This window comes from Protomyctophum parallelum, assembly GCF_964188405.1.
Source record: "Protomyctophum parallelum genome assembly, chromosome: 13".
Lineage (NCBI taxonomy): Eukaryota > Metazoa > Chordata > Actinopteri > Myctophiformes > Myctophidae > Protomyctophum > Protomyctophum parallelum.
In genome coordinates, this window is record NC_139708.1 from 10,878,649 (window position 1) to 10,903,261 (window position 24,613).

Below are 24,613 nucleotides of genomic sequence, written 5' to 3' on the forward strand. Positions count from 1 at the left end.
ACAGTTGAGTATACAGACTGTAGCTTTAATTACAAATGTAGAAAATGAATACCCACCCATGGGTGTGATCTCGACACCATTGCAAATGAGGGCATCTCAATGCTCTTTTCGAGAATAAAGGTTTCAATCAATCAATTAATCAATCAATCAATCAATCAAAACAAAAAACTGATTCCATTTTCTACTCGGGAGCTGGAAATGTTACTTATTAAAATAAGCAAAAAATAAACAAAATCCAATATGGTCGCAGTAGTTGTCCTTTTGTAAGTGATCATGTCATCTTTTTGTATTTACCTCAAATAGCAAGCGTATGAACATGACTTGGCGTATGAACAAGCGTATGAACATGACTTGGCGTATGAACAAGCGTATGAACATGACTTGGCGTATGAACAAGCGTATGAACATGACTTGGCGATGGATATTTTTTTAATCCCATCACTGGGCTGGCATCCGAACGCGAGTCATCTTAACCTGTCGCCTGACGTTGTGTTCTCATAAACCATGACGCTCCAGCCGGTGCCAAATTCTCTGCCCCTTACAGTATATGTCTCCACCATGCGCACGTTGGCAGGGTACATGGACACTTATCCAGTTCAATAAATCACAGTGGTCAGACTGCAAAAAGGCTTTGCCTCATAACATTGACCACTCCTTGAAAAACCGCCAGCCGCAAGAACAAAACGAAAATCTGCCCGGTAACAACTACATTTTCATCCGTAAAAAAGAAGGTTTTTGTCTGTTGATACAGTAGAACAGCTAGTGGTGGTTGATTATATCACGTCCTATGTTCATTTATCCGTTTATCCATATCTCTGAGAGTGTAGTAATGTAACCAAATACAATTCTACTCTTAAATTGTAATAGTGTCGTATAGTGGCATAAACAGCGTTTGCATCTGAATCAACTTTGATTATCACATTACAAGTTTCCAGGTGTAAAGAAGTGGATGGAATCGTTTCATTATTACGATTTTAATTATATTTTACATTTTGGTGCAGACCACGGTCGAGATCATGTCCCGTAAGTAGACTTAGAAATAAGATTAGTGTTGACTAATCATTACACGTGGCTCTTATTTTGAAGAGGAAGTTAGTGCACAGGAAGTCTGTTTCAGTTGTAAATGAGCTACTATGACACTTTCCCAAAGTTGAAGCCAGCTGCAAACGTCTCTCGTTTGACATCCTTACAAAGCTATACGGCAGATGAAGGCAGTCAGCCAGCCAGCCAGGCCCCCGACTCCCACAACTCGTGTGGCGTTCCCAAACAAGCGTTTGGCAACAGCCAGCTTCTCCCCTCCATTCCCCTCCCCTCCCCTCCCCTGCCATCACTCTCCAGTCTGTCAGGTTGGAAGCTGCTGGGCCTCCAAGCTCATTATGGCGCTGTATTAATCAAAAGTCTATACTATTAAACTCTTTTAGACAAATGCCATAATGGTGTCTGAACACGCAGCGCCTCGTGGGCGCTCAGCCACTATTAATTAGCATCATCGTCGCCAAATGTTTATACTCGTGGTGACTGATCATTTAATTAGGTTACACTTCAGATGATGGATCCAAATATTATGGCTCAGATTACAAACTGGATCACCACGGCGAGCACGGCTTCCTGCGGCAACTTAGAGACGGGCGTAATATCTCTGCAGGACAAGTATCAATCACATTTGACGTAATTAAGTAATTTATGTAAATAGATACAATTATGGGGCTTTAATCATCGGGCATAATTCCTTTCGCATTGAGTTTATTACCCACGAGGTCGGGGAGAAATTAGACGCTGTTAGACGGAGGGAAAGTACGCTACCAAACGTGTGGAGGAGGAGACCAATGGTGGAAGAAGTACTCTTTAAGTATACTATTTTAGTATTTGTACTCAGTAGTTCACCCAATTTGTTTTTTTACTTCTTTTCTATCAATTACCCATCATGAAAAGCCTTGAATTCATGTAGGCCTAATTTCTATTATTTGGTTGCATTCCGAAGCAAATAATTTGATGACTGGCGGAGTCCGGTAAGAGTATTTCTACTGAGTCTCCTATTGACCGGCGATGACCCATTATTGGCTCAGGAAGGTGAAAAAAACAAGAAATCGCCATAAATACAAGGCTTCGTGAGTTGTGTAATTGAGTTTTAATGCTACTGAGTAGGCTATATTATTATAGTATGTATATTGTATTTCATTGAATTGTCGGTCCATATCTCCATTTGTGTTTTTTGCTTTTTTGTAAATGAATGCCTCTGGCAAAGTGACACGTTTTGAGCTTGCAGATCTGCTGCTTTTGTTACTATTGAATTTGAATCCTGAAATGTAACAGTTTTGGACATGAGGTTTCCACCCGACAGATCTACTTAGTCACTTTCCACCATTGAAGCTAAGGAGACAAAAGCCCGAAATGGCTGTAAAATAACACCGGCTTACTCACAGCTTCCTGATAAAAGATGCCATGACTAATGGCTAAGTCGCAAGAGAGCGATTGCATTACAGCTCTTCAATGCTGTCCCCCAAGGAGCATCGAGGAGTGAGCGTGGGCAAAGCTTCAGAAAGAGGGCACCTCTGTGCACACACACATTAAACAAATGGGTCTGTGACGAGAAGGAGGCTGCTATACAAAAGACACAAAGCTTACAAATCTGAACAACACGCTCGTTGACGTCAAGCATGTATGTATGTGTCCGGCGAGCGAGGAAAATGTAAAAGGAAACATTTTGCAGTTGAAAGCCAGCTCAAGCTGAAATGTAGAGCTAGGCCCGGGTGTCACATTGTATCTTCATCTCTCTGGCTTCCATTGAAATCAAATGCTAGCCTACAGTATATACAGCTTTGTATCTTCATGTCACTGTCTACCATTGAAAATGAATACTATAGCCCTATAGCTTTGGGAACACTTTCAAACATAGATTAAAAAATAGTTCATGAAGTTATTAGAGTACACTGATCAATAGGACAAGATTTAAAACACCAGTGATGGGTTTTGTTTTTGTTTTGTTTGCTATGTTCACTATACTTTCAGGTGAGGTGGGGGAGTTAAGCCATTTTACAATAGGGAGGGGGGCTGCACTGTGGGGGCTATAATTATGGCTACTTCAGGGACCTTACTGGCACTGAAAGGTTTGGGAATCCCTGCCCTGCCCACTGTGTGTGACACGACACCGTTGTTCATGAAGTCAACAAGGTCAAAAAGGCTGCGTGTGGCGAAACTGAGAGGCGTGTGGCCTCAGTGAAGTGGAACAGAAGCACGTCATGGGAGCGCATGGTGCACACAGGCTGCTCCTCCTGCAACACACTAGCTCTAATCAATACAACCCCAGGGGCACCTGGTGGGGAGACGTCATGTGCCATGCCAGGCAGTGCGTGCACGTGGGTGCACGCGTGCGTGTGTGCGTGCGGGTGTGTCTGTGTGTGCATGTCTGTGTGTCTGTCTGAGTCGCGTCGCGCAGAGAACAAGACACTGATATCGTCACTGTTGCGTGGAAACCTTGCATGTAAAAAATAAAATATATAGGCTACTTTAACACATTAAGACCTGCGGTCGATTCTACAAATGCCGTCCAAATCAGTAAACTCTTCTAAGAAAAATTGCCAATTGGCAATTTTTTTTTGTTTTTATTTTTTATTTATTCTGCTTGTACAACAAAGTAGGGCATAAACAGAACATCAAAGTTCAAACATGGAGATACAAGGTTTCTGCTCGACAGCGACGATGTGTAATGCCATGCCAGGCCCCTCAGCCCCGGGGTTCTGTGTGTGTGTGTGTGTGTGTGTGTGTGTGTGTTTGTGTTTGTGTGTGTGTGCGTGTGTGTGTGTGTGTGTGTGTGTGTGTGTGTGTGTGTGTGTGTGTGTGTGTGTGTGTGTGTGTGTGCGCGCGCGCGCACACACATGTGCATGGATACAGACACAGATACTGTATGCCAGAGTAACATACAGTTATTCTATTTCAGAATAGAGATTCAGTCGCATTACACCACAGTGTGTGTCAACCTCACAAACAGAACAATTTTGGAAAGTATACCTGGCTTGAGAAAAATGAAATTAACAATAATTGTATCTTCTTCTTTGCTTAATTGCTTTACCCCTGACATCTCTATTTTTGGGCATGGCGTTATGTTTCGAGTAGTGCCTGGAGTGCAGCTACTGTATGAGCTCGGCTCATACTTGCAAAGACTCTGATGTAATTTTCCTACTTTGTGGTGCCTGACATTTCTCCTTTACGTTGAAATGTAACCAACTTGAGCATATCTATCTATTCTGCGTATCAAGCGCCATCTATCGTCTGTATCGGGTGGAAACCTCATATGTCCAAAACTGTGACATTTCAGGAATCAAGTTCAAAAACATCAAAAGTAGCAGATCTACAAGCTATGCACTTTGTGCCACATTTTGAGCTTGTAAATAACGCTGTAGTGTGTAGTTCATTAATTTATGGACAAAAGAATCACACCCGTGTGAAGTGAGTGGGGGTCCCCGGGAGGTCCCCGGAACTTCCAGACCCAGCTGAACATGTAACACGGCTTGTAACATTGGCTAGGTGGGCCGCACACATTTTCAGAGCATGTGGTGATCAATCAATCAATCAATCAATCAATCAATTGGGTTCTGGTTTCGTTAACGTAGCAGCCTGTAGTTTAATTTACTATAACTAAAATAATCTATAATTTCAATCCTTAAAATCATTATCCTTTAAAATCTTGGTGTTAATTGGGGGCCCACTTGCAACATCCTCACGGCCCACCAACGGGCCCCGGCCCACATGTTGAGAACCTCTCCTCAGCAAGTATTGTCCTCATCGATGCTAATGATGTGTGGGATTAATAAAGGTCTATTTGTTTTATTTCATTGCATTTTACTTTGTATTTGCTTCCATTTGGGTTTATAACCTTAGGTGCACTTGTTTGTTTCTCTTTGTATTCATTGTTGTTGTTATAATTTGTTACAGTGGATTATTTTGGGGTTTTAATAACTAAGGACACATGAACCCTGACCTCAGTGGTTTTAACTGACCGACTGACCAACCCACTCTGGCATGTTTAGAACCTTGTGCTAATTAACTGACCGACTGACCAACCCACTCTGGCATGTTTAGAACCTTGTGCTAATTAACTGACCGACTGACCAACCCACTCTGGCATGTTTAGAACCTTGTGCCAATTACTAGCTGGGCTAAAAACTAATAATAAGAAAAAGGTGGGTGGGGGGGATTTTCATTTAGTTTGTCATTATAATGGAGAGTGGCAGGGATTGGGGAGAACAAGAAGCCAAATTCATGTCTCAAGTAGTGGTGTATGCTTTGTATTCAACATATTCAAGTTATTATTATTTCTGGATGGAAATACAGCACAATTTAAGATTTTCTAGATAGAATGTTTTTGAGATTGTTGTTATTGTGAATGAATGCCTTGGACCCAAATGGAAATGAGTCCGCAAGGTCTTTCTTCGGTGCTGTACTTTTGGACCAATGTGCTTGACTGTTTATTGTTTTTATTGTCTAATAGAATTTATCAATCAATCAATTATCAAAAAACTGATAATAGACCATTTTCACAGCAGCCATATTGAAACAATACTAAGAATAGTTTTGTATTGTTACTTTCTTCACCAGTGCTATCAATTATATTAATTAAGACTCTGTTCCATTTAGCAGAGTGACAGACTTTCCTATGAGCCAACATGCACAATAGCAGCACACTGACTCTGTTTGACCTTGGAATATATCGATGGTAACAACACTGTGAAGGAATGAACATAACACAGTGATTTATGTCAACATGGCTGCTGCTAAAAAGAGCATGCGTTGTCAACCTAACTTCACATAATTGGTCCTCACTAATGCTCATTTCTGTCTGTGCAGCCCGTGTCTCTCAGAAGCCTGCCTACCATAGTGACATTGAGAACACTGAAAACAAATATTGCTATTTTTACTCCACTAAAAACGCTTTAGTTAATTTGAAGATTCTTAAAGGTATATTCAGTGATTTCACTCAAAAAAACCTTAGGTTTCGTTTTTGGCTGTGGGACCCAGCCTTTCGTCCAATCAGGATAGAGAGTCAAAAACGAAACCTAAGGTTTTTTGACCCCCAGGGGTTAACTGGGGACAGGGAGGAACTCCTTATATGGTCAGCACACTCTATAGTAGGGAGGATTATCACAACAAAACAAAAAAATAAGTGATATTTGAATTAAGTGAAATCACTGAATATACCTTTAAATATTATTACAAAACTTTAACCACTTCAGCCCTATATGTTGGCTCTTTGAAAATAGATGATCTACAATGGCTATTTTCACAACATGTCGCGGTGCGTCGTGTTCTGAGTGTTCAAAATATTTCAAATATTTTATACAAATTGACCTTGATGTGAAATGGAACATTCTGCAATGACCACTGTTCCTTTTGGCAATTATAAGTGTATTCTGATGCCAATGCTTTTGCACTTTTACTTGTATAACGGAGCATTTCTACATTCTGGTATTTTTACTGTGATTCTTCCACCACTGTCCCTTGCTGTCTGCCACCATCTCTGCCCCTTGGGCTGCTTGTTATAAGAGGCGTCCCTGACTGTCTGTGTTCCTCTCCCGGCATGGATAACGGCAGCTTTGTATGATGTTACTTCTGGTGTATTGAAGAAGACATCAGATAAATCTGTGCTTATCCCTGTTAGAAAGTCACAGTGCTCCATGGACACCCACTTCTCTTCAAGAGGCCATCGTCGGTGGACAGTAACTAAAGTACTTATTTGTTTTGTTGTGTTGTTGTGTTTACGTTTATTGGGTTTTGTCGACTTTTCACATACTCACAGGTCATAAAGGCAGCATGTACTGAAGCAAATAAACAAGGTATCAAAGTCAAGAGAGTGAGTGGGTAACTGTAGGAATACATGAAATGAAGAGTAAAGAAATATATATAAATTGAATAGGGTAAAAAACAACAGCAAAACAAAGCAAACACACGCATGCATGCACGCGCGCATGCACACACAAGGGCACACAAGGGCAAAGGGAGGTGAGTGGCGGCAGCAGGCCCTCATGGTACAGTGCATCACAGTGTGCCAGCGTTGTGCCATGCATGGTACTGTAAGGGCTCGTTGTCCATCAGGTCCCCCCAGAGCAATCCGTTTAAAACAGATCTGGGTCACAGTGGGATCCCCCCCATCCGTCTGGCCCGCAGACACACCGGGCATTTGTTCAAGTACTGTATACTGTACTGTTTCCCCAAACAGTGGGCCGGGACTCTTTAATATTAGAACTTTAAAAAGCAGCTCTGCAGGGATCAGGCAGTGGCTCATATAGTCTTTGGTGATACAGGTGGGAACATGTGAACAAAAATGGGTTTTCAAAGAAGCACTGCTTTGTTCCCAAAAGGTTGGACTACAGACTTGCAAAGAAAATAATTCCATGGCAAAAAATATGAAGGATTTATTTTGAGCAAGGCAACAAATTATGACCAATGCATATCGACCTATAAGGTTTTCATCAGGGTCTATATATTTACATTGATTTTCAATCATGTCCGTACGTTATTAGGTCATGTCATTTGAATAACTATATTCAAGTGAACACAAATGCCAGAATAAACCAGGCCATTTGTGGGTCGCATTTACCTCAGTAAAATAATGTGAGTTCTTTTCCGCATTTATTCATTGCAAATATTCATTGCTTTTTGATAGCCTACTGAGCAACACACCGACTTCTCCTTGCTTCTCTGTCAGTGTTTCCAGACCTGGGAAGACAGGCACGGACGTTTTCTGCTGTGTGCCGGCGTCTCTTTCGGTTTTTAGACAGCTGGTGGATGGAAATGAAGCTCCACCCACACGTCTGAATGCCGCGACGGCCAGATTCCCGGAAACGCTTGCCCCCACGGAGCTCCTTTTCCATCCACCAGCTGTCTTAAAAACCGAAAGAGACAGCGGCAGACAGCGGAAAACGGTCGCGCCTGTCTTCCCAGGTCTGGCAACAGCTTGTACCTTATCTGGCGTAAACATCAGGGAGTCATGCAGCGTGCAATATGGTATGCGTACGCACGCACGAGGGCGGACAGCTTTAAGTGGCGTCGAGTCCCATTTGCCATTCTGCTCGTGCCACTCCTCCTCCTCCTTATCATCATCTGGAGGGTCAAGCGGCCCGCAGTCACGAGCCGTCACGCCGGCAACGCGCCGGCCCACATCACTTGACTGCTCTCCAATGAATGGGAGATATATCGTCACTGTCAGTCGGGAAACCTTGTATGTCCAAAACGGTTCCATAAAGCATCCGATGTAGTTATTTTTCAGTCACAAGGCTGTGCTAATATTTTCCGTTGATTAAATGTTTATAAAACCCACGCTTAACCACTTTCACTTCGGGGAGTCGTGGAAATGAATCACGTGCTGTACTTAATTAAGTACAATTATGACTTTTACTTTAATTGAGTGTCATTTATTTTCAGTACTTTAATACTTCTACTCCCCTACATCTCAGAGGCAAAAATGTTTTACTCCACTACAATTATTTCACAGCATTAGTTACATCTTTTCAGATTTATCTGCATTTATTTGCATTCATCTGTATTTATATTTATTTATTAATCAACATTACCACTTACTGTAAGCTTTGGTTATATCGAAAAGAGTATTTTCTACTTTGGTTCTGTATACATTTTGATGCCAGTACCTTTGTAGTGACTTAAGTAAAAATACAGGAGTTACAGTATGTGTGCGTGGCGTGTGCGTGTGCGTGTGCGTGTGTGTGTGTGTGTGCGCGTATTGCTATACTAAAGGCCCAAGGGACTCCAATCCACCCAAATGACACTTCACAGCTTCTCATGAGCAAAGAATTATATGTCTTGTTGACCTACTTTAGAGACAAAGTAACTGCAGGAAAATGTGAATGGTTACAGATCAGTGTGTCGAGGTACACTGGTGTGCCATGAAGTCACGTCATAGTACATATGTATAGCATAGTAGTATATATGTATAGTTTATATGTATAGTTTTATTATATAGATATTCCACTGTTACTTTCTTAGCTTACGCATGTTTCATGATAAATGTTTTTATGTGATGTATTCCCATGCTTTTTTGTTCTTGCTTAATGTAAGTCGCTCTGAATTAAGAGCGTCTGCTAAATGCCTAAATTGTAAATTGTAAATTGAAGTCCAGATCTACAAGCTTGTAGATTCGCTTTTATTTTATTTTTATGAATTTATTTTAGTTTTGTGCCTTTAGATTTTGACTGCCCATTGGCAGTGGTGTAAAGTAACTGGTTTTCAGATTTAGATCAATAACAACTTTAACCACTGGTTATCGCTGGTTTGGGAGTGTTTTGAGGCGAGCGGCGCCCGCCTCAGTGGACAAGACCCCTTACACAACTACTGTATGTATGTACAGTATGTCCATATGCCACGATGAAGGCCTATTATACTGTATGGTGAAAAAAATAGCAGTATGATTATCAAAGATTTTCAAAAACACTGTTCGAAACTCAGAAGTGGAGAGTTTTCTAGGCATCTTCCAACATCACACTCTGGTAACTACATCTCCCAGAGTGCACCAGCAAGATGGCTGCTCGTTTGGCTGAGCTGGAACCAGAGGCGTCAGGTTCCTATAACGGCGGTGGGTGCAGCCCCCGCCCCTCCCCCCCCCCCCCCCCCCCCAGCGGTTTTTTCGGTTGGTACTTTATTTACAGTTTGCTAATGAACACAGTGTTTCAGTTCACAACGAACACATTAAATTGTTTCAGTATCTTGTTTCAACATTTCAGCATGATCAATGATAAACAGTAAAGCAGTCGCTTTGTGGCGGTCGCTTACGAGGAAAGTGTTTCTCGAGCGGGCTCTGGTGGGAGCAGCCGGGTCTTTGAGGCCGCAGCGGCGGCGCCGAATTGTAGCATGGACTGGACAAATCTCTTCTTGGCTGGAGGGTGCTTCATCATCGTAGTCAAATGGAAATAAATCCTGTACTGTACTGTACTGTATGCAACATTTATACGCTCTACCTGGCAGCAGAACAAAAGCCACCTTATTAGCATTTGGATGCCCATGGGCGGCGGCCCAACACCTATCTGGCCCAAGCGCCCACAACCCCCCGTAAAGGTATGTGACTTACAGTGACTACGTGCATGAAAACATGGCCACTGGGGAAGGGACATTTCAGTCAGGACAGTGGGTGCATATTCTGCTTCTGCATATTGATATTGGCGCCGCTTATTATTTTGCCCGTGGGTGCTTCTGCGCCTGAGCACCCCCGGAGTTGACGCCGCTGGCTGGAACACCTGAAAAGGCTGGAGGGAGCATTCAAACAAACTATACACCAGAGACGAAGCAAGATCTACTCTGCATGTTCCAAGTCCAAAGACGCCAATGGTCGGTGATATTATTTTGTCCTAAGCAGTGATATTTGCAATACTGCTTAATGTGTTTAAAATCTGGCTTTAATGGGCTAATGTATTTAGTAACTTCTACAGTTTGGATTGGAGAAGAACCGCGTTGCCGTATTTCATGTTGTGATTGGAAGCTTTCATTTGTGTTTGAAAAGTCTAAAAGTATAACTTTACAAAATAAGACAAAGTTAGAAATGATTTACTTAAAGAATTTAAAAGACTAACTAAAATCATACTATAATTCAATCAATGTGTGTGTGTCTGTGTGACTGTGACTGCCGTAGCTCCTCACTGCCTGCACCAATCACTCCCACTTTTCACACAGGCATTGACCATAATAATATGGAGGTCTTAACGAAGCCCTTTTTTCGATTTGACACATTGATGATTGATGCGCAGTACCCCCCGCGGCCACAGGGGGGGGGGGGGGGGGCAATATCTAACGGGTAAGGGCTAGTGTGAACAACTCATTTTTCACCGTGTTAAAGGTTTAAAATGCCTAGTTGGAAAAGAGCTGAGCTACAAGCTCAAGGATCAGCTAATTATCTAATTTCTTTATTCCAAGTGTTTAAATGGTTAATTTGAAATATTTAATTGAAATTGTTTTATTAAAAGTCCTTTAAATGAGGCATTGAATTGCTTAAAATACATTAATTGTTTAAGAGACATTTGCTTGTTTAAAATACTTTATTGCTTAAAAACAAGACTGGTTAAAAATAACTTGATTGGAAAAGTATTTAAAAATAATATCATTTGTTGTTTGGCATTGTTAATCTTTGTCTCTCTGTTTTCAAAGGTTTTCAACCTAACATGATTTGCGAACCAACCAATCAACAAATGAAGCCAACTGTGCACAGCATGAAAAAGTTGGAAAATAAAAGTTGAATGAGTTGGAAATCTTGGAGTTGTTGTTTCCTTAATGTCCTTTGGAGTGGAACAGTGTCTGACTTAACAAACACTGCCAGACCGTTGTGAACATGTAGTAAACCTTTCAACATAGATTTACAGTAAAAACTAGCATCACCATCTTAAATCTGTTTTCCCTACCCTACATTCACAGCGTGTCAATTAGCTTCCACATGGAACCTCTGTAAGTGATCCCTTGGATAAACATACCGGTACATGGCTGAAAAACTGTTTTGAAATGTGTTTATCAGTTATGTTAATCAGTACAAGAAACACAGACCCTACCTTCCAATGTGACTGCCAATGCTTATGCAATATTTATAACGAATACTGTTTATATGAAACATTGATTAGCAGTCTTAGCCCGATGCGACGGAATAATAAAATGGCTTTCTTGTGCAAACCAAAGTTAATCCCAACTGCACAGTGCTGCTGACATCCCCAAGATAAATCTTGGTAATAGTAAGACATTTTCAAGCTCACAAGTGTGTTTTACTCGTGAGTTTTACAGAATTGATTAATAGCCAGAAATGAAATGTTGGCAAACTTCACCCACATAGAACCTGTCACATCACCACAAATCAAGTTTGACAATAGAAACTTGGACAAAAACAACCTGTCTGAAGAACTTAGTCTTTCCTGTCTTGAATGAATGTCCTGTATTGTTGTCTAAAACTTGAAGACTATGATAAATGGCGATATTTAAATGCAAATTATGTCGCTTTGTGTCCTGTCATTGAGGAAAGCCATGCACTTTGTTGCAGAAATTGAGGGAATTCATATATTTCCACTCCCTGAAGTGACTTGACGTAACGTTGCCGTTAACCCATTCTGGGCGGGAACCCCTTTTGGTGTTTTAACTAAGCATTATGTTATAGCTATTGAAAAATAGCAGATCTACAAGCTTGTAGCGCGCCACCGAGTGTCTCGCTATGAGCTTGTAGGCCTAGGTCTGCTATTTTTGAAAATTTGTGAAAATGCGGCACAAATCTTTGAATATATATATATATTATTTCAGAAGACTTTTTTTTTATTTTGACGTCTGGTCTAAATGGAGATCTGAATTTGTAAAGCTGTGTTTGTAAAAACATGTTTGTTACAGCAAAAACAATATTGTCACCAGTCTCCCCACAGAATCAATTTCATTGCTCAAGTTGGTCATTAAGGCAGACAGATTGAAAGCATCAACAGCCAGTGGCCATCAATCGTGTCAGTGGCCCGCGTGGTCAGGAAGACAGGTCACTTGTTCACATCGAAGGTGGGATGATTTGAAGCATCAAAGTGCCTCTGCTGTATATATGCGGCTGCATCGCAATTATTTTGGAACTGCACCAAACTGTGAGGGATGATTTGAGGGATGTACCAGAGCACATGTGTGCGTGCGTGTGATGGGATTGTTGTGTTCAGTATTGCCATGCCTGCTTATTATAAGTGAGTATGGATGCATTTTGTTTTTGTTTCCGTTCTAAACAATGGCCGCCCTCAGATCTTTTGATGACACCAGCCTTCTGATACTTTGATTAGCAATAGCATCAATTGCACTTGCTTCTATGTTTGCATCTACAAAGTAAACAGTACAATCCATTGCTTCACTGCATCAACAGTGGACTGTGACTTTGGTCATGGCAGAGAAGATGCCAGGGGGCTGTTGACCATGGGCAAAAAAAATAGAATATTATATCATTGCTGTTGGCCAGAAACCTCTTATCTAAATATGAGGCTACCACCAGGTGCCATATATGTTTTAAATATCTTGGACCCCTGTTGAGTTAATTTACAACTCCACTTTATCTATTCTTCCTTTGAACCATGAGAAACCTCAATCAATCAAGACCACCCAAAAGTATTTCTCTCTGGGGAAACCAGAGAGGAAGAGACCTTAAAGAATTTCACACAGGAATACCATGTAAGCAGTCAGATCTTTAGTGAAGTCTTCAGGTTCAAGCTGTTACAAGAATTGTCAAGGACGTAGGAGAATTCTCCGTACTGTAAGTGTTCTGAACCCAGTTACATCATTTTGCACAAACATATATACTGGAAAAAACATGTCATAGATACAGAATTCAGTTGTCACATTGCAATAGGTCGATAGGTGGTTATCAGAGTACAGTGTCATGAGCGTCCGATTGTCTGAATCCTGTTTTTTACTTTAATCACGTCCCGTGATTAGGATTCTGTTGTTGACTCTTTATCTCATGGGGTGAGAGGGTGTTTATATCCTCATCTTTAGAGCAAAGTTGTTTGTCAGGTCGTACTCCATTTTTCAATCTGGAGTGGGTGACAGCTGATAATAGAATTAATACAATGCAAATATTGATATAACATCACTGGGTGACAGGGCAGTCCTGTACACCAAATGCAAGGTCATTTTTAACATAGTAATAAGATGTGAACATAAAATACCAAAGAAAATATCCATCAACCCCAATCTATTCTACCGTGAAATATAAGTACGTATTTATCTCTGAGAGTTACAGACTTTTAAGGTTCCAATCGGAACCCTGGTGGTCTCCCGATCCCATGACAAGAAACTGTGCTATAGACATCATTCCGTCAACGTAATTGTCACGTCACAGGTGTACTAATTGTGTACCAGCCGGATTAAGAGCGTTTAAACAAAAGTTTAAACAAAACAATCATTTTGGACCAAACACAATTAATCCGATGATTATTTCACAATCCTAATATGTTTAGCTTGCAGTACATTTCTTACAAGCTTTGTGTTATTATTGTTATTATAATTTTTCAACATGAAAATGTTGTTCTCACCACAGGTAACCCCCAACAGGACTACCAACGGAGTCACATGGACCTCACAGCCCTCACGCCCAAAATAGGTAAGTTATTTTTCTTTTTTTCTTTCATTTGTTTGTGTAAATCAACGCCCTAGTTGATCACACAACAGCGTCACACAAAAGCATCAAAGGTAGCAGGTCCGCAAGCTTGAAATGTGGTGCGAAGCGTCGCGTTTTGAGCTTGTGGATCGGCTACTTTTGTTTTTGAATTTGAATCCTGACAAGTAACGGTTTTGGACATATGAGGTTTCCACCCGACAGAGACGATATATGAACCATCCATGTACAAGTGGGAAGTCGGCCAATAACACTGTCTCCCAGATATTATCTGAATGTAATAATAGACCATTTAGAATAGCCAAGGACAAAAGTATTCATCACAACGGGAAATTAAAACCATTGGTGGAAGTGGTAGTCCTGTTTTCGGGTTTTTTTTTAAATATTTTTACTTAAATAAGTATCTTTACCACAATATGAAAAATATGCAGTTACAAGTATAAAAGGCCTGTGTTCAACATTTTACTGGAGCAAAGATTAGATTTGTGTCTTTAAAATCGATAAAGTACTGAAAAATGGAAACGATTCAGTGAAGTAAATGTATACCTCAAACTGTACTCTAGTACAGTACTTGACAAGCAATACTTTCCACCACTGATTAAACCCAGACATAAAGATAAAGCAGGCCGTGGGGGAAGGTATAGAAAAACTAAATGTGTGATGATCAAAGGATCATATGAGTACGGTTTGCAGAAGTTATTGAAAAAACAATTACTGTCATTGGAACCTATATCTGTTTGATCCAAATGCAATTTTCTATGACAAGAGAGAGGAGTGTATGTACTGTGTGTGTGTGTGTGTGTGTGTGTGTGTGTGTGTGTGTGTGTGTGTGTGTGTGTGTGTGTGTGTGTGTGTGTGTGTGTGTGTGTGTGTGTGTGTGTGTGTGTGTGTGTGTGTGTGTGTGTGTGTGCGCGTGTGCGTGCGTGCGCCATTGATCCTTTCTTTCTGGCTTGGATTGGTTAGCCCACAGGCAAATGAGACACGAAGGTAAGTAATACACATATCTACACATCGGTGTATACATAATGTATGTGTATATCTGTTCTTCTCACTCTCTCACGTTTCCTGCTTACATGTGTTGTGAATAAGTGTTGCTGATCCAGAGTGACACAACGTGTTTGAACGTGTGTTGTGAATAGATGTCGTTATACACAGTGTGGTTGTACTGTACGCTGGGGGTCAAGGTTGGTCGATCTTCTGTCCATTTATTTCCCCGTCCAACAGTTAATGGAACTAATCGATTGAATCGATTATAAAAATATATAATCAATAATCAATCATTTAATGAAATAATTGATTATTATTAATCAATCCCTAGTTTGGGTGTGTCATTCTAGACAAAAAGATGCAGATCTACAACAACGCGTTTCAACACATCACGGTGTTGTAAGCTTGTAGATCAACTATTTCCGCTATTTTGTACATTTTTTGGATCTAAGTATTAAATATCATTGATTTCTTTGTATATTTAAGTCATCTCTGTCATATCTGCCCTGTGCAATTTGTGATTTCGAAGCCAAAAAGGCAAACGGAAATACAAATTGTAACATTCCAATGTTCAATGCAAATAAAAAAACACAATTCAATCGTTATACGCAATATTCGTGTGACAATTAATCGACACAACAGAAACCATTCAACATGCACGGCTGTCAGACACAGCAGAAGGGCCTCATTGAATGGACAGGGCTTAAAGCCCCAAAAAATCCCAAGACTGAAAATGATTTTTTGCAAATCTGCAGTGATCTCATTAAATGACCCCTATGAAATCCTCAGGACTGAAATCAGTCCCCAGGACTGAGAACTTTAAGCCCTGAATGGAACAACACCAATTTGTCCGTCGGCGCAACAGAGGTGTGAGGGTCGGGTAGCAACCCAAACCTCTATGGGGTGGGGGGGGGTGGACATCACAAACATAACTTGTCCATATATGGAGGCCGCTATAAACTGGCTAACTCAGGCTTTATTCCCCTTTTCTTTCTGTGGTACACTTCAACTCAAAAACACGGTAACACTCCAATTTGTGTCCAACTGTTGGATACAATCTCTCGAAACAAAAACAACAACAACAACACGTAAACAAACTCCTTTCCTTGCACTGCACTGTGGACGTCACTCCATCCACGCTGCGTTCTGTGGCCCTGTACGGCTTCCTGCAGTAGTCTTCCAACTCCTGTTTTAAGCCTCCAGGCTCCCACCACGACAAGAGATGATAAACCACTCTCCTCTGTCCCCCCTGAAATGTAGAAATATACAGCTGTTACAAGTAAAACTCCGGAATTCAACATTTACTTAGGTAAGTATGAAAGTATTGTTATGAAAATATACTTAAAAAGCAAGGCTTTTGCACACCTACAGGTGACAGGTGCGTAGAAGAGGGACAACTAAGTGCCCGACGTCAGCATGACAAAGAAATAACACTGTCTTCAAATGCAGTGAAAAACTTTAATAAAGGGAACCAGCAACGTTTCGGCCTATGCGGCCTTCATCAGGCTATTTTTATCCATAAATCTGTATCCATAATGATAGCCAAAAGTACCAAAAGTAGAAAGTACGCATTATGCAGAATGTCCCATTTCACAACTTTTCAAATGTATAAAAACCTTGTTATGCTATTTTCAAATGGCTGAAATATATAGGGTTTAAGTTAAGTATGTTTTGTACTAATATTCAAAATCTTCAAAGTAAGTAGTAACTAAAGTTAAAGTATTGGAAATTCTCCAAAAGTAAAGTACAATTACCTCAAACGTGTACTTAAAGAAATGTAGGCCTATATACTTAGTTACTTTCCACCACTGCCTGCATGAGGTCCTAGCCTCGAATCTGCCGGTGACAAGAAAAAAAGAAAAAGAAAAGGCTAGAGCTGGCCCAGTACAGCCACAGACCTGTAGTAGACCGTAGACCTAAATGCAGCCACATGTCCACTTTTCCTCTAGCGCCACCCTTAGATCATAATGTCCAATTGCAATTGCACCCATCCCCCCCCCCCCCCAGCTGCCACAACCCCCGTGCATTCTACCAGCCAGAGGACCCTCAGTGTACAAGCTCTTCTAGCAGCATGAAGCTGTGTTCCAATACAATGGTTCTCAATAGAGCCCCTACAGTATTTGCACTGCACTGCACTGCATCAAACTTTAACACTCACCCTCTTCACTCTCTCTCTCTCTCTCTCTCTCTCTCTCTCTGGTAGAGAGACCCCATCACAACATTCTGACCGCGGCCACAGAACCGTACAGGACGGGCGAGCCGTACGACATGTCCCTGTCTCGCTCCTTCCAGAACCTCAGCCACCTGCCGCCCTCCTACGAGCTAGCTATGAAGCCTGAACTAAGTAAATACTACTCCTCATCTCTCCACAGATTAAGTAGGTGCTACCATCTTATACATTACATCCGGCATCCGCCTGATTTGTATTATTTTTGCTTGAATGCTTGCCCTGGAACCTGTGAAAAGAATGGACGAAGGGAGCTGCGCACGTCACCCATTGGTTTCAACAGACCTGTTTTTAAGGCACTATTTTATCAACTTCAAATCCACAATCTTGGAATTACCGTTCTCCCACAATTTAATTGTGAAATTAATGGGACCATAATTTACAAACTACTGACTGAAAACAAAACGTATTCATGGCAATGTTTACAGGTACTAAACTCCTCCCTGTCAGGCGATAAAAAGTTGCCTGCTCACTCCTCATGGATTGAAGGAAGCATGCATGAGCTCAGTTCTGGGTGAGAGTAGCGCCCAGGATTACAGTTTAGGCAATTGGCACCGGGTGAAAAAAATCGGTTACAAAAATTGTGGGATAAAAAAATTATAAAATTGCGTCAAATCACCATTTTTGAAGGCTTCGTATCCAGAACGGGATTCCGGCCACCTGCCTGGGACACTGGCAATGCACACAAACATCTAATCGTAGTGAGATGACTAACTTCTCAAAATGCAAGACCACACCACACAGCATCTAAACATTGGGCCGCTTGACTGACATCCTAATTGGCGTCTAATTTGGCTCCCATCTGCAGCTCACATTGTGTCGCTAATGTCCGCTAATGATGTATTAACTGCCATTTAGTCCGGCGATACAGCCGCTGTATGGCATCAAGATGGTTGCTCTAATGTCTCAGCAATGCAAATCATGGGCCCCATTATTATCCTAATGGCGGTCCCCCCCCCCCCCCCCCCACCACCGCTCTCCCTCACCACTGCAGTGATGTGTCGTCTAACCATTGTCCTCGTGCTCCTTCCGTGACGCTCACAGTGCTCTGTGAAACCTGTGATTGGTTTGCTTGCCCGTTCTGCAAACTTTGTGATTGTTTGCATGTGTCTAATTGCCATTGTCACTGTCCTTCCTTCTGGAATGTTCCGTTCGTTGCAGCAGGAAGAAAGTGTTGTGCTGGATTGTTTTGTCTTGTTTGTTTGCTTTATGTTTTGATGCAGCACAGTTTAAAAGTGAAAGTAGCCTATATGCCGTAGGCCTATATAAAGTTTCACTTTTGAATTGAGTTTTCAATGTGATACTTGGCATGATGCCCATTCTTATAACAGAAAAGGTTAAAGCAGAACCTTAGTTTAGACTTGAACATTATGTTGCAATGAATAGAATAGAACTTTAGGGTTCCACTGTTCTGGATTTGAACGTCTTGTGTTCTTAACAATGAACTCATTCACACCAAGTAGAGGAATTGATTAGAATACGAATAGATTTGATTCCAATCCCTGCATAGTAATAATCATCAGTGTCCATGTATCCATTTGTTAGGTAGAGTAAGTGATATCCAGGTAGGGTAAGGAGTGGCCATTGAGAGAGAGAAAAAAGAAGAAAAAAAGAAAAGAAAAAAAAGATAATCAACTTGCTAACTTCGTCAAGTTCGTAACTTGCAATTGAGTGCTCGAGTTACTTGAGTCATTGTCAATGCTCTATATTCTGAAGAATAATCACTGTCCTCGTTCTGGATTTTTTTTACATTATGTTTTCTTCAGAAATAATTTGAACGGGGTGACAGGGTCCCGTCTAAGGTCCTTTATGCTCAACTCCGCCACTGAATAATTCAAACTCCAGGCCAAGGAGGCCCAAGGAATTGTTATACTTGAACAGTGTGCGTCCCGCAGCAGAACGCTCCAAGGTACCTCGTCGGAAAAGCACTTTCCTGTGTGCTTTCACACCACGCATTCCTAAACTGTGACGCATGCATGGCGGTGGCTTGGTTATACTATGAAAGTAATCCAATTGTGTCAGGGACCACCAGAAGAGAAGATCGTTGTTGAAAATGTCGAAATGATTCTGTCAGATTTTTTCGATTATTTTCTCTCTCGGAAATAGCGTATTAGTATATAGTTGTTATGTAAATGTTATGACAAAAAAATAAGGAATACAATCTTGTGTTACTTTATTGTCACGCTCTTTTATATCGTCTCTGTTGGGTGGAAACCTCATATGCCAAAACTAACTTTTTATGATTCAAATTTAAAAAATAAATGATTTGCTTTGCCTCGTGTTTCAAGCATGTAGATCTGCTACTGTTGATACTTTAGATGTAGTATGATCACGTTTACGGAAATAACAGAAAAAGTTAAAATATGCGAGGTTTCTGCCCGACGACGACGATATGTTGCCGACTATCGGCCCTCCCTTATCCACTTGAAGCTTTTGCTCTGTTATCTTTGCTGGGAGCCTTACAGGAGCCCACCTAGATCAATCACATTGAGTTACAAAGAGGATTTCATTCAAAAACCCTGCAGGATTTGTCCAACATGCAATTTGCCGTGTGCAGAAATCTCTCTCTCCACCAAAGTGCACCGGCTGTTATTATTTCCCCCCAAACCAACTTCTGCCATAATCACAATTCCAGGAGTACCCCGCGTGGCAATGATGATTTCATTGGCTGGCGACCCAGATGGAAATGAATGCAAAGTCAAAACCAGACGATAACATTATAGAATCAATCTCCTTTTTAGTAAAATACATTTTGAATGCAAGACAGGCAGTGTGATGGCCGTGCTGTCGACTCAGTGATGCTATAATCTATTTCATAATTTCACACGGTACAATCTAACCAGCTCAGTGGCCTTGTGGTTAGAGTGTCCGCCCTGAGACTGGGAGGTTGGGGTTCAATCCCTGGCCGGGTCATACCAAAGACCCAGTGCCTCCCTGCTTGACACTCAGCATCAAGGGTTGGATTGGGGGTAAGTCCCTGCGACATACTAGCGTCATGTCCAGGGGGTGTACTTGTACATCAAGCTGCCTCACGCTACAGAAACAGGAGATAGGCTCCTGCCCTATGGGCCTCGGCAAGGCTAGTTACTTTTGGATTGGAAATAAACTAGCCATTGTAAACATAAAATGAAGCAATATATTGAGACATTTTAGACGAACAAATGAAACGACAAAGTAACTATAGTGCCTGAGGGCTGAAGTATCAACAACAACAAAATACTCAAGTTAAAGTAAAAGTACTTTAAAATTGTACTTACACTGTACGTATAGGCTTATTGTACTTAGTTACTTTTCACCACAGGTACGCATGGATGCGTAAGGACATCACTGTGCATTGGCCTTCAGTTTAGTGACATCTGGTATGGATGAAGACCTGTTGGACTCCTCAGAGGAGAGGATTGTCTCTACCCTGACTAATCACCCTACAGTATAAATGGGATTAGTGCACCCTTTAGACCAAATGAGCCCTCCTTAATTAATTAATCCTCGCAAACAGAGTCAAATACAAAAAAAGAAAGAAAAACATGAATTTATATGACTTCTCTCTCTCTCTCTCTCTCTCTCTCTCTCTCTCAATTTCATGCTTTATTGGCATGATACAATATTGTTTACATTTCTCTCTTTCTCAGTACATTCTCAGTTGAGTTAATTAGATCAGCGGAAATATTAATTGCATAAGCTATATAGAGATATATATTTCCTATTTATCCACATATATGCACATATATGAACCTGAATATGCAGCATATATATGCAGCAAAGGCTATATTCTGCATATACTTGCCACATATTGGCATAATATGTTAATATATTAAAAATAAAATCATAGCACCACCATTAGCCTTTTTATGTCGCGCACCCCCTAGAAGGTCCTCGCGCACCACAAGGGGTTTGGGAACCACTGAGTTAGATCATAATAAGGCTAGAACAGTGTAATAACACAGTTATTACAGTGTCGTATATTATTGCAATTTAACTCTGAGAGGGTGCATATGAACGAGACTACAGGACTCTCTCTCTCCCGCTCTCTCTCCAAAGATCACTTTATAATTGCTGTTTCACAACTTTCACAAGTGTTCTGTTGCATTATGTGATTACAGTGGGCCGGTGGCTCCCTTCCTCCCTCCCTCATGGCTGCCTGCTGGGATCAATAACTGACCCATGAATGTACGCACCACAGCCAATCTAATCTGGGAGAGTGGGGGAGCCAGGGTTTAATTAGGAGTCGTGAGCGAAGCGCACACATCCTTCATGGTTCCCAGTGGTGGGAAGTAATATTTTTGTTGCTGTCAGGCAGAAACCTCTTATCTCCATATTTTAACTTTTAGTATTTTCGCGAGACATGGCCAAAGCATTTCCGGGGGTCCCCAGCCAAAAACGTTGAGAACTCCTGGGCTAGTTGAACAATTTGAAAATGTTTTCAAATGAGTAAATACCCGGTAGTAAAAAAGACAAAGACATTTAGGGATAGCATGGAGAAAATAGGGCCGACGAGCAAGCTTGTACTGTAGATCTGCTATTTTTTGTAAGATTCTGAACCATTTTGAAAACGTGAAATGAGTGCTTCAAGTATATTTTGATTTACACAATTTTAAAAATAAATATAAATAAGTTAAATATATAGGACCTTTACTTGAAATAGAGTATAAATAGAGTATTTCTCACGCCACTGTGTTTAATTTGGCGCAGTGAGTGACCGGCCCACATTGTCTTGTGGTTCCACTTCACGTGTAGGTCCCTCCTCGGCCCTTCCAGCTAATTGTGCCGTGCTGCATTTTTTGCCTGCGGTGCAGAAAATGAGCATGGTTCAAAGACGTGGCGTGCCACATGGTCCCCTTTTATCTGTTTCAATCACTTAACTTAGAGTATAAACAGGGGCTTCAAACCACTGTTCTTATAGCCCAGAAAGGCCAGTGAGGACCTTAGAAGATCATTTCTAGATGGCTATATGAGACAATTCATGTTGTGCCAAAGTCCTGACAGTTTTATATACAGGGATGTAAGCAGTAAGTAAGAATTTGTAAAGCACATTTCAACAACAAGACAATTCCATAGAACATTAACCACTTAAACCGTAACCCTCTAGTCTAGATCAGAGCATTGTCAAAATGCTAAAACTATGATGAAAAAATGTTCTTGGACTACCTTTTTATTCATTGACGAAAACCAAAAGAAATTATGACAAGAACTAGAGTAAATATATTGAACATTTCTTCAACAAGTTTTTTTAGCTTTCACCGCTAGCCACCGTCTAGCAGCATCCTCGTCGCTATAATGCTCGGCTCGCCTGTGGTCCCTCAATGGGGAGGCATACTATCATCCGACGGAGCATTGCTCCGAAGGATCAATGCTCCGAGGTGCGCTGCGGGTCGGGAGAGGGTTGCGGTTAGGTTTAGGTGTCTGCCCCGGGGGAGGTTAGGGTTAGGGTGAGGGAGGAGGTAGGTTGTCGTTCGGACCAATGATCCGTCGGATGAAAGTACTGCACTCCCCTCAATGAAATGATTCCCCGCCGTCCACTGCCATGTTATCAGCATTCTTAATCCATTCTCAGATTGAGGTGTTTGAACGTCTATGTTAGCGGCGCATTACTAAATCGTCACTACCTCGGTTACAATATTAATATTAACGTTAAAAGAAGAGGATCCAAGGCACTCTGTTCCAGTGAGATGAAAAAAAGCCTTTTTTATTTAAGAGGCACGGCAAAGAACATTACAAAACAAAAAATACCTTTTTTGCCTTGCCTTGGATCCTCTTCTTTTAATGTCATGATTTAACCTCGCCAACGAGCACCTGTATTCAGTTCAACAAACAAAGGACCACGGCAGCGCTCCCTTCCTCTATTCAACATTAATATTAACGCTTTGGATTACTAAAAGACAGTATCCAAATTACCAAAGTCCCGGCTGGATCCGGTGGCAGGGAAGGGACTACAGACTAAATCGATTCAAGCAGTAAATTAGTTAAAAGATACACAGAAGTCAACTTATGCATTTTGGTATGGGTTTCACACCTGATGGCGTGACTAAACACAGACCTCTGGGGAGGAACCGTTGCCTTACATCATGGTCCGAGAGTCACCCCAAGTCCCCACACGAATCTCCCAGAACCAGGACATCCTTGAGACTGACCTAGTTGTGGAGGAGCTATACTTTCTGCAGGCTTGAAAGCCGATGCTTTAGTGTGGTTTGACATTTACCACCATAATGTGGCACCATCTTCTCACTGACCCCTGAAAAGCAGAACGCCAGACCGGCTATATAGCCACCAGCCGAAGTTAAGCATCTTTTATTAGTAATCGGTAGGTTGGGGAGGGGGCAAAACCCATCCCTTATATTGAGGGACCTTCTTCTTCCTCTCAGGGAAGTTTATCGCAGAAGCACTCGGCCCGGACACTAACTAAGCTGCATCTCGCCCTCTCAACACACGAGTACTTGTGAGTCAAAGTATAGATATACTCCCGGTCAAATCTGACTCTACAAGTAAATGTGCCCCCGTCAAATTTGTATACTTGAGTTACCTATACTGCATGGAGTACTTTTCTTTTTAAAGGAGTTTGCCAAAAAAAACGACATATTTTCTATAAATTGCACACCTTAATTCATGGAGATTTTCCTTTTTATTATTATTATTATTCATTCCTAAGCCAATCATTTGATGACGGGATCTCCAAGAATTCAAGGCAATTCCTTAAATTCCTTAAATATCAATGCATTGGCTGTATTAACACTGTGACGCCCCTCCTCCTAAAATGCTAAGATTTTCTAGATAGTTTGAACATAAACATCAATTATTATTTTTATTGATAGTTTTTAAATATACACTGCTGGTCCTGAGTACGATTTTCGTTGTATATGTGCAAACATGTGAAATGACAAAATTAAGTGAACCTTGAACCTTGAATACTGGTGAGAATAGCAGATCTACAAGCTCACAATCTGTCACTTCACAATGCGTTGGGAGCTTGTAGATCTGCTATTTTCACTGTTTTATATATGGCCTTTTTCCATCCTAGAAATGTAGTGGAGTCATCAAAAGTACAATATGTATGTAGGCCTATATGAAATACAGTGGAGTCAAAGTCATACGTGTCCAAAAATAAATAAATACCAGGGTTCATGGCCATGGCCAGGGTTCATGGGCATATATAGCATATCTTGAGTGTAGAGGGTTTGATGATGTCAGACCAGATCATATATGGAGATGTGATGTCACGCGTGACCTGGAGGCGTGGGGTGACGGAATGACAGACGGGAAACGCACATTTTCATAGACAAATACTCAAGTAATTTACA

General features: G+C 41.2%; 1 protein-coding gene across 1 annotated transcript in view; it reads left to right on the top strand.

Moving 5' to 3' along the window:
* LOC310868474 (shisa family member 6) overlaps positions 1–24,613 on the top strand; it is a gene marked incomplete at both ends in the record, with an annotated part of 127,459 nt that overhangs the window by 98,689 nt on the left and 4,157 nt on the right. Inside the window, 3 exons of the mRNA XM_083778932.1 lie at positions 14,030–14,092; positions 15,071–15,094; positions 17,298–17,471. Of these exons, the coding sequence (XP_083635058.1) occupies positions 14,030–14,092; positions 15,071–15,094; positions 17,298–17,471 (261 nt within the window). The remainder of the gene's footprint in view (positions 1–14,029; positions 14,093–15,070; positions 15,095–17,297; positions 17,472–24,613) is intronic.